General features: G+C 56.6%; 1 protein-coding gene across 2 annotated transcripts; it reads left to right on the top strand.

Moving 5' to 3' along the window:
- Nucleotides 1–7,729: 7,729 nt before the first annotated feature.
- On the top strand, nt 7,730–11,905 carry NEUROD2 (neuronal differentiation 2). 2 transcript variants are annotated; one of them, XM_017869239.1, is made up of 2 exons: nt 7,730–7,957; nt 9,084–11,905. In XM_017869239.1, the coding sequence occupies exon 2, from the start codon at nt 9,089–9,091 to the stop codon at nt 10,235–10,237; it is 1,149 nt and encodes a 382-aa protein (XP_017724728.1). In that variant the 5' UTR covers nt 7,730–7,957; nt 9,084–9,088; the 3' UTR covers nt 10,238–11,905. The 2 variants fall into 2 exon arrangements, with proteins under 2 accessions (XP_017724728.1, XP_017724729.1); XM_017869240.1 differs by lacking the exon at nt 7,730–7,957 and adding an exon at nt 8,575–8,906.
- The last annotated feature ends 644 nt before the right edge of the window (nt 11,906–12,549 follow it).

The following is a 12,549-nucleotide window of genomic DNA, read 5'->3' as shown; positions in this document are numbered from 1 at the left end:
AGGAAGGAAGGAAGGAAGGAAGGAAGGAAGGAAGGAAGGAAGGAAGGAAAGAAGGAAGGAATCTCCACCCTTTATGCCAGGCAGTCCTTCCCAGGTCCACTCCTGGGGCTGACTCAAGAGATCTCTGGTTAAATTGTGACCTCCTAGCCTGACCATGTCCTGCACATACACCATACATTCTGCCCCAGTGACCCTTTGGGGCTGTCCTCCCGAGCACCAGCACCACCACTAAGGTGTGGGTCATCCATGCCTACTGTCAGGCCCATATGTCCCCTGCACCCATGGGCTCAAGGGACATTTCAGAGAATAGTCCAGCACCAAGCCCCTAAAATTCCCCAGCCCAGATCCCTGGCTCTGATTTCCAGGGGCAGAAACTGGAAAATACCCAGGTCACAGGGAAGATCACAACAGTGCCCGCCCTAAGGAAAGAGAGCCCAGGATGCAGCCTGGTCCTGCGCTCTCCCCACTGCCCTGTGCTGCAGCATCAGGAAGGAGTTCCCCATCCCCCATCCACCAGCACTTGGCCACCCAAGAGCGCACTTCCTAACCTGCCATCCTTTTGTTCCTGCCATCAGTGCTGAACTGTAGGTGACCAGGTGAACCGTGGCACTAGTCCCATTTTACAGATGAGGAAGCAGGGGGTTACATGATCTGACCAAGGTCACGGCTGCTAACTCTGGTCCAGTTGCCACCTTGAGCTCCCTGTTCGTCTGCATTCCTGTGTGGACTCTGGGAGTGAGTTTGGGAGGGGCTGGAGCAAGACATATCAACTTCTCCATGGAAAACTCACAAGAGAAGCAGAACAAAGATATGGTGATGAAGAGAGCTGCAGGAACGAAATAAAAAAAAATAACATTGGGCCAGGTGCAGGGCTCACGCCTGTAATCCCAACACTTTGGGAGGCCAAGGTGGGCAGAGGAGGTCTTGAGGTCAGGAGTTCAAGACCAGGCTGGCCAACATGATGAAACCCCATCTCTACTAAAAATACAAAAGTTAGACCAGGCGCGGTGGCTTACGCCTGTAATCCCAGTTACTCAGGAGGCTGAGGTGGGAAGATTGTTGAGCCCAGGAGGTGGAGGCTGCAGTGAGCTGAGATTGTGCCACTGCACTCCAGCCTAGGTGACAGAACGAGACCCTGTCTCAAAAATAAATAAATAAATAAATATAAAAGAAAAAATAAAGGAAAAAATAACGCTGATCAGAGGCTTGAGGCAAAATCAGCCACCTCTGGACAGAGCTGTTAGCTCATCTGAAGCTTATTAGCATGCCCATTTTACAAAGGGGAAAACTGACATTCCATGTCAGTTCTGGTATTGGTGGGGAAGCTGAAGAGAAAAGAGGGAAGATTTCGAGGAGCGACTTCCTGTGGGTAGAGGTCCTGTGCTGGCTGCAGCCTTACATGTTGGGGGCAGAAGAACCGACACCACCACCCTCCCAACAGAGGCAGAACAGGTCTTGGTGCCACAGCTATATATTGAGGATATTCTGTGTGCCAGGCCCTGGGTCCACTTCCTGCCTTCATGAAATATGCTGCCCAGAGTGGCTTCCTGGAGGAGGTGACGCTTAGGCTTAAGGAGTGAGGAAGCTGGACTGGACACCTCAGGAAGAGAGAACAGCCTGAACAAAGGTTCCTAGGCATGAGACTTGTAAAATCAGAAATAGTTGGAGCTGCTGAGGGCACAGATAAAAGCAGCAGCTAAATCAGGGGTGTCCCTAAAGAGCATGGCCTCATCTTAGGGGCACTGGGGAGCCATGGAAGGTGCCAGAATAGGCAAATACCATGTTTGGATTTGCATTTTGGGTAGGATGTGCAGGGTGGGTAGCCTTGGTCCAGTGAGGGAAGCCAGAGAAGCAAGGGCCCTTAAGAAGTCACGGCCAACTTCCCGGAAGAGGAGGGACTGGGTCAGGCCCATAAGACAGAAGGGTTCTGAGATACTGGGGAGCAGCATCAGCAGAGATGCAGCAGCGGGAGCGGGACGCAGCTGTATCCCTGGACCTCATCTCGCCTCAGAGTGCCCCATGCAGAGCAAGAGTAGGGTGGGGTAAGAAGGAGGGGACTCTGAGCCTGCTGAAAGGTGAAGGTGTGGAGACCAAGCAGAAAGTCCACAGCAGGGCAGGCCCTGTGGCCTCAGCATCAGGGCCTGGTACCAGGAAGCAAGTCTGGCAGTCCCAGGCTCAGCCTCCTTGCCCTTCTTTGGGGGAAATCTGTGACCTCCCCCATCCCAAGTCCACCTCTCCAGACTGCAATTTGTGCAAAAGGCAAGGGAAGGGGCTGAGGACTCTGGGCTTGACCGGGACCCTCAGCTTTTCTGCTTTACGAGGGTCTCAGGAGAAAGGTCCCAGGACCCAAACTCTCTGACCCAGATGGGCATTAATGCAACAAGCATGTATGAAGTACGAACTCAGTGAGAGCTGTGTGTGTGGCACCAGGCAGGTTGAATCAGCCCCAGGAGTGAATCTGGGAAGGACTGCCTGGCATAAAGGGTGGAGACTCCTGGCATTTGTATTTATTTTATTTTAGAGACGGGAGTCTCACTATGTTGCCCAGTATGAAGCCTGAGACTAAAGAGATACAGAACAAGTCATCACCAGGGTCCAGGCAAGGAGACAGATGGGTAAATGGATCCTTCTAACAAAGGGTGGTAAGCTACCCTGCCCGGGGAGGTCAGGGAAGGCTTCCAGGAGGAGGTGTCCAGGAAGCATCTTAGTGAGAAATGAGAATGCATTTGACCAAAGGGAAACTCAGGGACCAGTGCCCATGAGGGAAAGAGCTCTTCTCAGAAAAACAGGGCTTAGAGGCCAGAAGTCAAAGGTTACTGGAGCAAAGGTCATGCCACCTTTAGAGCAAGGAAACAATCCAGAGGGGGGTGGCTTTGGTGCAGGAGTGGCGGGTCTCCTCAATCCATCCTTTGTCCCTGATTGGGGGTGCGACAGGGGGACAAGGATGCAACAGAGGTCTGACCTCTGTCTGTCAGCGTCAGGCTGGTCCTACCTATCTTTGGGTGGGGTCTAGGCCCACACCCAAAAGGAGCAGGCAGAGGAAGTTGAAGAGAATCCTGGTGGTGAGTGGAGGTCAGGACAGGAGGTCAGCACGGAGGAGGGGGCTACACCTCACTGGCCCTGCCCTCCCCTCCCCCATGGCACCACAAGGCACGCAGCCGCATATCACCCGTGCCAGCCCTCACCTCCCGGCAACGTCGCCGCATTCTCAGCCACGCCATCTGGCGTGCCCGCCGCTCCCCGGCATACTGCGGCGGGCGGGGAGGAGGGGGCAGTGGGGCAGGTGCCCACCCCAGAGCCAGGAAGAAGCTGCAGGTCCCCCTCCCCCAGCATCCTTTGGACTTGATGTGGGGCAGGGGCTGGGGAGGGAGGTGGCAGGTGCTCTGATGCTTCAGGAGGAATCTTCGAGCATCTTGAACTGCTGGAACACTGCTGGGCAATGCCAGCCTGTCCCCTCCCTTTCCCCTTCCCCCCACAGCACGGCTAATGGCAGGAACACAGGCCCCTCAATGATCTCCAAATTCCTGCCCTTCCCCTCAAATCTGAGGAGGGGAGTGAGAAGACAGGCAGCCCCCTCCCTTCCCGCGCTCCCCAGCTCGCTGGATTCTCACCTGCCGGCCCCACTCAACCCAGAGAGGCCCCAGGAGGTAGATAAATGTGTGGCTGAGGCCAGGGACTGGACACCTGGGTTTGATCCACCTGCCGCCGCCCTCCCTGCCTGGAGCTTTGGTGGGAAATCAAGTGTCCTTCAGCACATTTGCCCCCACCAATCTCATTTGGGGGGGTGGTGACCACCAATCTTATTCGGGGGGTGGTGACTGGCTAGCTGTCCCTCCGGGTGTCAGAATGGAGTGGAGCAGTTAAAGATTTATGTATGTATTTTGGTGGAGCAGAGGGTATAACAAGAGCAGTTTCTAGAACACTCTTCTTGTGCCCTGAGCAAGAGTCCCCCAGACTCCTCAGAGATGACCTCCCACCTCCCTGACACATACACTCTGCCCCCCTCACCCCTGCCCCCAGGACCTGAGCCTGTACAAAATGGCCGCTACCCCTCTGAGGCAGCCATTTTAGGTGCCCAGACTGTGGCCTCCCTTGGGATGGGGCTATGTCTCCATGGGAACCTCAGGCCCCCCAGCTCCCAGCTTCTTCCAAGAGGAGTGGGCAGCAGCAATGGGGGCCTTCCAGGCCTGGCTGAGGTGCCCATCACTCCCTTTTTTCTCTCAGAGACCTGGAGGGGACCAGGCCCCTCACCAACTCCCTTCCCCCAATGCCAGGGGGAGGAACAGATGGCATCTCTGGGTGTCCTTCTCCTTCCGTCTCCTTCCTTCCATTTCTGGCTCTTTCTGTCTCTCCGTCACTGCATCTCTGCATCTCTGGTGCACAGAGAGATGCGCGTATGTCCCTGCGTGTTCATGCTTGCTCGTGTGTATGTGAACACACGTGTTGTGCCTCTTTCAAGCCCATGTCTGAAGCAGGCCCATCCCACACCTCCCTCTGTTCCAATTTTCCCCTGGTTTTTATTGTATCTTCTAAAAAAAAGTTGAAATGTGTCGAGTGAGAAAACTTGTTCCATTTTCTGAAGGAAGAAAAGACAGAGGCAGGAGACAGAACGAAAGGGATGAAGTCCTCAGGTGCACAGCCCCAACCTCAGGCCTCCTTCTCCGGGTGACTGAGGGGAGCTTCTCAGATCCAGAGGGTTGAGGTCATTCCTGACAGCTGGCTGGAAGGGTGACAGGAACCCCCCACCCAAGGGCTCCCCTATCCTGAACAAGTTTTTGCCTCCTGCCTGGAGGGGCCTGTGAGACCCCTGGTGGGTTTAACCCAGCCCTCAGTGTCCAAGGGAGAAGGCAAGAAGGCACAACTTTCTCCCCCAAGGAAGCATTTGTTCACTTATTCATCCATTCACTTGCCCATCAATTCAACAAAAATTCAGTTTCTATATAGAGCAAGCATTCTGAATGTGTGTGGGGAGGGGTATGGGCAAAAAAATTAACACTGTAAGCATAATATTGTAAAGGTGTTTTAATTAAGAGTTGGCATTTATTGGAGGCTCATTCGTGGCATGGATTATCCCATTTAGTATTAACAACAGCCCTATGAGGGTGTAGCATAATTTGTCCCATTTTACAGATGAGGAAATCAAGACCAAGACATGTTATATAACTTGCTCAAAGCATTCAGCATTTTTTTTTATTTTATTTTATTTTTTTTTTTTTGAGACAAGGTCTAGCTCTATCACCCAGGCTGCAGTGCAGCGGCATGATCACAGCTCTCTTCAGCCTCTGCCTCCTGGTCTCAAGCGATCCTCTCACCTCAGCCTCCGGAGTAGCTGGGACTACAGGCATGCACTGCCATGCCTGGCTAATTTTTGTATTTTAGGCAGTGGCAGAGTTTCACCATGTTGCCCAGGCTGGTCTCAAACTCATTAGCTGAAGGGATCTGCTGGCCTTAGCCTCCCAAACTGTTGGTATTACAGGTGTGAGCCACCGTGCTGGGCCCAGCATTTTTTTTTAAGTTGGTAATGGAGTTGGCCAGGAATCAGAAGCCCAGAGCATGGGCATGTAATCGAAATACCACAGAGCCAGGAGACTCCAGGAAAAAGGCTGCTAGTCAGAATTGAGGACCCTGCCTCAGTAAAGGGATTGCAAAGCCTTCGAGGCTGTGCCCAGACTTGGTGGGGGCTGGCCAGCACTCCTGAGTCTCTGGCCTACCCGAGGCCCATCCTTTGGCCTCTTTCTCTGCCATGCCCAGAATCCCCCCACCCCAACTATCTGCCATAGATGAGATTCCCCTTGCAGACCCAGGCCCCGTGAATGAAGGGAACCATGGTAGGCTTATTTTTAGAAACCACTAAGGCAGATTGTGGGCTTATAAGTGGAGCACTGGCCTGTGGGTCAAGTGCCTGAGTTCTAGGCCCAGTTCTGTGTTTCCCCTCTGTGTTCCTAGGCAGGTCTGTTTCCCTCCATGGGCCTCTGTGAGAGGAGGAGTTGGAGAGGTACATTCTCAGGCTACTTCCAACTCCCAGCCAAGTGACTCAGGCAGCACCAAGAGTCTCAGGCAGCACTAGCACCCCTATCTCCAAGGCCTCCTGATGTGTATCTCTATTTAGAACTTAATCCAGCCTACCCAACATCAGATCAGTGTCTTACCAAGGTCCCTGGGGAGCCTCCTAGAGGGAGAGAGCCTGCCCACCCAGACTGAGGGTAAAGACCTCCCCATGCTCATTTTTGTACCACCACAGTGCTTGGCACATGGTGGACATCAACATGTGTGTGCTGAAAGTATAATTGAAGTTGTGTGCATATGTCAACCAGAGTGCCTGGAGGGGCATGAAATGTGGGTCTAAAACACACAAATGCCTGAAATGGGGTGTGGACAAGGGTCTGTCTACACCAGGCTGTGATGCTGCTCACATACATGTGTCTATCTGAGTAGCGGTGTGTTCTCTATTTTTCCACACCACAGGGTGAGGAACAGGTATGTGTGTGCATGTGTATGCATGCATGTGTGTGTGTATGTGTGTGTGCATGAGAGTGTGTGTGTGTGTATCCAAAGCCACCTCTTCAACCTGTGCCATTTGTATCTGCGTCTGGCCCAGTGAGAGGGTTGAAAGGTGAGCCACAAGATAAAACAGCAATTTCTACCTTCCTTATCAAGACACCTGTCTGACCTACCTCCCCTTGGCCACTCTTGGGATTACTGGGGTTGGCTTCAGTATTTTCAGATTATTCACAAGGGGAGGAGAATGCTTGAGTCTCATCCAGGAACTTAGGCAGTTCTCAGCACTGCCTGTTCTTCCTCCCTCAAATAACCAAGTCTGAAGGCCAAGAGAGAAAGCCGCTGGTGGACTGGTCACCTGTCTGACAGTGGGAGGTGGAGAGTGAGAGGTTTCTAGGTTAGGAATCCAGACTTAGACCCTCCCCTCCACCCCCAGATGGGTGGTGCACAGGCTCATCTCACAGCCCCTCCCCACCTCCACCCTAACATGGATACGCCCCCAACAACCAAAGAAAGATCTCCCATCGGCTGACTCCACAGATACACACATGTCCCCACAGACACACACACGCCCATGCAGAGGCACAGACATCCAGGCACATCTTTCCCTTTCTCTGTCTTTCCCTTGGTTTGAATTTCGTTTAGCCACATATGTTGTGTGTGCGTGAGGGCGGATGGGGGAGGGGCAGACAGGGATGAGGGATGGCATGGTGCCAATATCTACCTATGGGGCTCGGGCCAGGGGCGCCCCTTACAGCCATCCTGGGAGGGGGCCTCAGCTGTCCCTTTGTGGCCAAGGGGACCCTCCTGGGGAGTGGGGGCAAGCACAGAGGTCCCCTCTCCCCAGCCCAGGGTCTGGTTCCTGACCCACCTTGGGGGCCTGCAGGGGAGGAAATGGACAGAGCGGGACCCTGAGGGAGGATAGAATTGGCTACCACGAGTCCCCAGTGTCCAGCCTTGCCACCCCATTGTTCCCATGTGGGGGACTCTATATCCAGGGGGGCAACTCCTCCCACCTTCCTCTCAATCCCTGCTTTCCCTGCGTTGGGCGGGGAGGGGAGGGCAGCAGAAATATTTATTTATTTCCTTTATTTATTTAATTTTTTTTTTTTTTGGAGTAGAGAGTGACAGATGGCGGCGGGTCCCGGGGGAGCCGGCTCTCCCCCAGTGCAGACGCATGCCAATCACCGTCTCTCATGTGATAGCTGCTGCCCGTGACGTGCCAAGCCCATATGGCCTGGCATAGAGGCTGGTACCCCGCCTGGTAGAGATGCCACACTCGCTCCGCGGTTCGCATGGCGCTCTGAAGACGCCGGCGCCCGCCGCCTTGAGGAGCCGCTGCCCCCGCTCCCTGAAGATGGGGGAACAATGAAATAAGCGAGAAGATCCCGCTTCTCCCCCCTCTCTCTCTTGCCCCCTCCCCCCCTCCCCTCCCCTCTCCCCTTGACTCCTCTCCGAGGTAAGTTGTCCGAAAGGGAGCTAGATCTGACCCGCCGGTTGGGAGGGGGGGCGGCAGCTTCGGCCGAAAGGAGGAGGTTCCTCAAATACCTCCTTCCTGGGGTGATGCCCCCCTCATCGGGTGGGCATCGGAGGCGCCCCAGATTCTCTCTCCCTTAGGGGCTGCAGCCCAGGGGGCTGCAGAGGAGGTGTCTCTGCCTGCGATGGGCTCGGTGGGGGGTGGGGGGGGAAGGCAGGATCACGGAGGGGGAGATGCGAAGAGGCCGAGACGGAGGACCCCTCCATGGTTGTCCCAAAAAACCTGCGACCTTTCCCCACCACCAAAAAAAGGGAAGCAAACAAACAAATTTGGATTTTTCCCCATCAATCCCCAAATACAACGAGATCTGAAGAGCCGTGTGGGAGGGAGGCAGCTTGAAGGGGGAAGGGGGTCCCTGACCGTAGGGGGGACGGACTGGGCTCGTTTCTCTCAGTCTCCTCCCCATGCCCTGCTGCTTCAGTCCTCACCGCCCAGAGCCGGCTCCGGGAGCTGGGGACGCATCCGCTAGAGGAGACGATCCTCCCGCCTCTGGAATTGGGGTGCGGGGGGGCCAAGCAAGGGGCGGCGCGCAGCCAAGTTGCAAATTGGATTAGGGAGCGTGGGGGTGAGAGCCACGGGAAGGATAAGGGAGCTGGGCCGAGGGCCCCGGGCCGCGAGAGCGCTGAGCGGGGCAGCTGTCCCCACCGGCGGCCGACCAGCCTCTCTCCACTGCCAGGAGAGAACAGGCTTTCAGGGCGAGTGCGCCGCCTCCCCTGGCAAAGATATCTGGTCCCTAAAACCCCCACCCGGTCTCCGCCCTGACCCTGAGAAGAAGCAGGCGCGGGGAGCAGCCCCCGATTCAAGCGAGGGGCGGAGCCGGGGCCCAGAGCCGGGGAGAGGGCCTGGGCCGAGATCCCAGGCCGGCAGCCGGGTAGGGCTGGGCCGGCTCTGGGCGGGGCAGGCGGCGGAGGTGGGCATCCAGGGTAGCCTAGGCAGGAGCCTGCACGAGACTCGGGGGTGGAGGTGGGTTGTGAGTGACGTCGTGACCCCAGCGTGCCCCTCACTTTGTGCTGTCTGTCTCCCCTTCCCGCCCACGGGGCGCCCTCAGGCACCATGCTGACCCGCCTGTTCAGCGAGCCCGGCCTTCTCTCGGACGTGCCCAAGTTCGCCAGCTGGGGCGACGGCGAAGACGACGAGCCGAGGAGCGACAAGGGCGAAGCGCCGCCACCGCCACCGCCTGCGCCCGGGCCGGGGGCTCCGGGGCCAGCCCGGGCGGCCAAGCCAGTTCCTCTCCGTGGAGAAGAGGGGCCGGAGGCCACGTTGGCCGAGGTCAAGGAGGAAGGCGAGCTGGGGGGCGAGGAGGAGGAGGAAGAGGAGGAGGAAGAAGGACTGGACGAGGCGGAGGGCGAGCGGCCCAAGAAGCGCGGACCCAAGAAGCGCAAGATGACCAAGGCGCGCTTGGAGCGCTCCAAGCTTCGGCGACAGAAGGCGAACGCGCGGGAGCGCAACCGCATGCACGACCTGAACGCAGCCCTGGACAACCTGCGCAAGGTGGTGCCCTGCTACTCCAAGACGCAGAAGTTGTCCAAGATCGAGACGCTGCGCCTAGCCAAGAACTACATCTGGGCGCTCTCGGAGATCCTGCGCTCCGGCAAGCGGCCAGACCTAGTGTCCTACGTGCAGACTCTGTGCAAGGGTCTGTCGCAGCCCACCACCAATCTGGTGGCCGGCTGTCTGCAGCTCAACTCGCGCAACTTCCTCACGGAGCAAGGCGCCGACGGTGCCGGCCGCTTCCACGGCTCGGGCGGCCCGTTCGCCATGCACCCCTACCCGTACCCGTGCTCGCGCCTGGCGGGCGCACAGTGCCAGGCGGCCGGCGGCCTGGGCGGCGGCGCGGCGCACGCCCTGCGGACCCACGGCTACTGCGCCGCCTACGAGACGCTGTATGCTGCGGCAGGCGGTGGCGGCGCGAGCCCGGACTACAACAGCTCCGAGTACGAGGGCCCGCTCAGCCCCCCGCTCTGTCTCAATGGCAACTTCTCGCTCAAGCAGGACTCCTCGCCCGACCACGAGAAAAGCTACCACTACTCTATGCACTACTCGGCGCTACCTGGCTCGCGGCCCACGGGTCACGGGCTAGTCTTCGGCTCGTCGGCTGTGCGCGGGGGCGTCCACTCGGAGAATCTCTTGTCTTACGATATGCACCTTCACCACGACCGGGGCCCCATGTACGAGGAGCTCAATGCGTTTTTTCATAACTGAGACTTCGCGCCGGCTCCTTTCTTTTTCTTTTGCCTTTGCCCGCCCCCCTGTCCCCAGCCCCCAGAGCGCAGGGACACCCCCACCGACCCCAGCGCCGGGCGCGGGGAGCGGGCCACCGGTCCTGCCGCTCTCCTGGGGCAGCGCAGTCCTGTTACCTGTGGGTGGCCCGTCCCAGGGGCCTCGCTTCCCCCAGGGGACTCGCCTTCTCTCTCCCCAAGGGGTTCCCTCCTCCTCTCCCCCAAGGAGTGCTTCTCCAGGGACCAGTCTCCGGGCGCTCCCTGGAGACACCCCTCCCCCATTCCCAATATCTTCGCTGAGGTTTCCTCCTCCCCTCCTCCCTGCAGGCCCAAGGCGTTGGTAAGGGGCAGCTGAGCAATGGAACGCGTTTTACCCTCTCATTATTATTTTAAAAACAGACACCCAGCTGCCGAGGCAAAAAGGAGCCAGGCGCTCCCTCTTTCTTGAAGAGGGTAGAAGTCAGGGTGCCGGAGCCCGGGCCTGGAACGCCCTCACCCCCAACCTCCAGTCTCCGCGTTTTGCGATTTTAATTTTGGCGGGAGGGGAAGCGGATTGAGAGGAGAGAGAGGCCAAGAAAATTTGTAACTAGAATCCGTTTTTCCCTTTTCCTTTTTTTAAACAAACAAACATACAAAAGAAAAAAAAAAAAAAAAAAAAGCAAAGAGGCGACGGAAGCCGAACGCAGAGTCCGGATCGGAGAGAAAACGCAGTAAGGACTTTTAGAAGCAATAAAAGGCAAAAAAAACAAAAAACAAAAAAAACAAACAAAAAAACCCACTACTACCAATAATCAAAGACACAAATATCTATGCAAGGAGGCTCCACTGAGCCTCGCGGCCCGGCCCGGCCCCGGGATGCCCCGCCCGGCCAGCGGGCCGCCCCGCCCGAGCGCGGATCTGTGCACTTTGGTGAAGTGGGGGCCCGCGCCGCCCCCTCCCCCTCCCCAGGTTCTTACAATCAGTGACTCGGAGATTTGGGGCCCCAGTGCCACTGCCCTCCCCCGCCCCGTCCCCGTTGTGCGTCATGCTGTTTTTTAAAAACCTGTTTCCAAATTTGTATGGAATGGCAAACTGTTGGGGGGTCGGTTTAGGGAGGGAGGGTTTGCATGAAAGACACACGCACACCACACCGCACGCACAAACAGGCCCGGCGCCGACGTCCGGGGGGGCAGAAGGAGGTGAGCTCGCCGGCTCCTCCTCCCCGCGGGCACTTCTGTCCCCTCCTGGGGTGAGGGGTGGGGATGGAGACCTGGGGGCAGCCCCACCCCTGCCCGGACTGTGCCTCGGTGGGTGCCAGGTGCAGGGCGATTTCCGGTGTCTGGAGAGAGTATTTTTTGGTCCAAGGAGTCCTCTGGCTTTAGCTGGTGGGTGGGCGGGGAGAGGTCTGAGGGCTCCTGCTGGAGGTTCCCCCAAAAAGGGGCAAAAGGAGACCTTCTCCCCACCGGAGGCAGGGGATCAGGCATCCAAATACACGATGCAAAAATGCAAACCTACAGGCGACACACCCACACACTCACCCACACACACGCAATTTTACCTTCCTCTTGTAGCGAAGATGAAACTCCCGTCGGACACCCGAAGTGCATTGCGTGTTTCTGTTCAGTTTAATGACGATTAATAAATATTTATGTAAATGAGATGCAAAGCCGGACCGGTTTCTCACGGTGGCCTCATTTCATTGAGAGGGGAGAGAAGATTTGAGCTGGGGCTGGGTTCATGAAGGCAGAGTGTCAAGTGACTGTGTAGAGGCCAAAGAGAGGGACCCTGGACATTCTTGGGTAGGATTCCCGCCCTAACCACCCCCCCCATACACCCACTGGGCTATACTAGCTACCCCTCCCGGACCCAACCCAGGCTCGCACCTTCCCAGCACTAAAGCACTGACATCCTTACACTTCTTCAGTCCCGGACATGCACAGGCACCTCCCTTGAAAACAAAATACCTTTTCATCACTGAAAAATGATCAAGTTGGAAACAGCTGGTCATTTTACAACTCTCTGCCCACTGTTGCAAAAAGCAAGTGGGCAAAGACAAAGAGACAACAATTTGAACCAGACAGGGGTATTTTTAAACAAACAAACAAAAAATTATAAGGTCATGAAGATGAAATATTAATGCGGGAGGCCCCTTTTTCATCTTAAAGTTGTGTTTGGGTGGACTCAGGGGAATCAGCCATTTTGGTCTCAGGAATGTTGACATTTTTAGGGGTGTCAACAAGGTTGGAGGAACACCTCCAGAGGTCTGTGAGGTGGCTGAGTCTGGGTGCCCACCCAGTAGAGAGGAACCTAACCATG

This window comes from Rhinopithecus bieti, unplaced genomic scaffold (genome assembly GCF_001698545.2).
Source record: "Rhinopithecus bieti isolate Rb0 unplaced genomic scaffold, ASM169854v2 scaffold_5019, whole genome shotgun sequence".
Classification (NCBI taxonomy): Eukaryota; Metazoa; Chordata; class Mammalia; order Primates; family Cercopithecidae; genus Rhinopithecus; species Rhinopithecus bieti.
The sequence above is the reverse complement of the archived record's forward strand: the minus strand, read 5'-3'. Positions and strand labels throughout refer to the sequence as shown.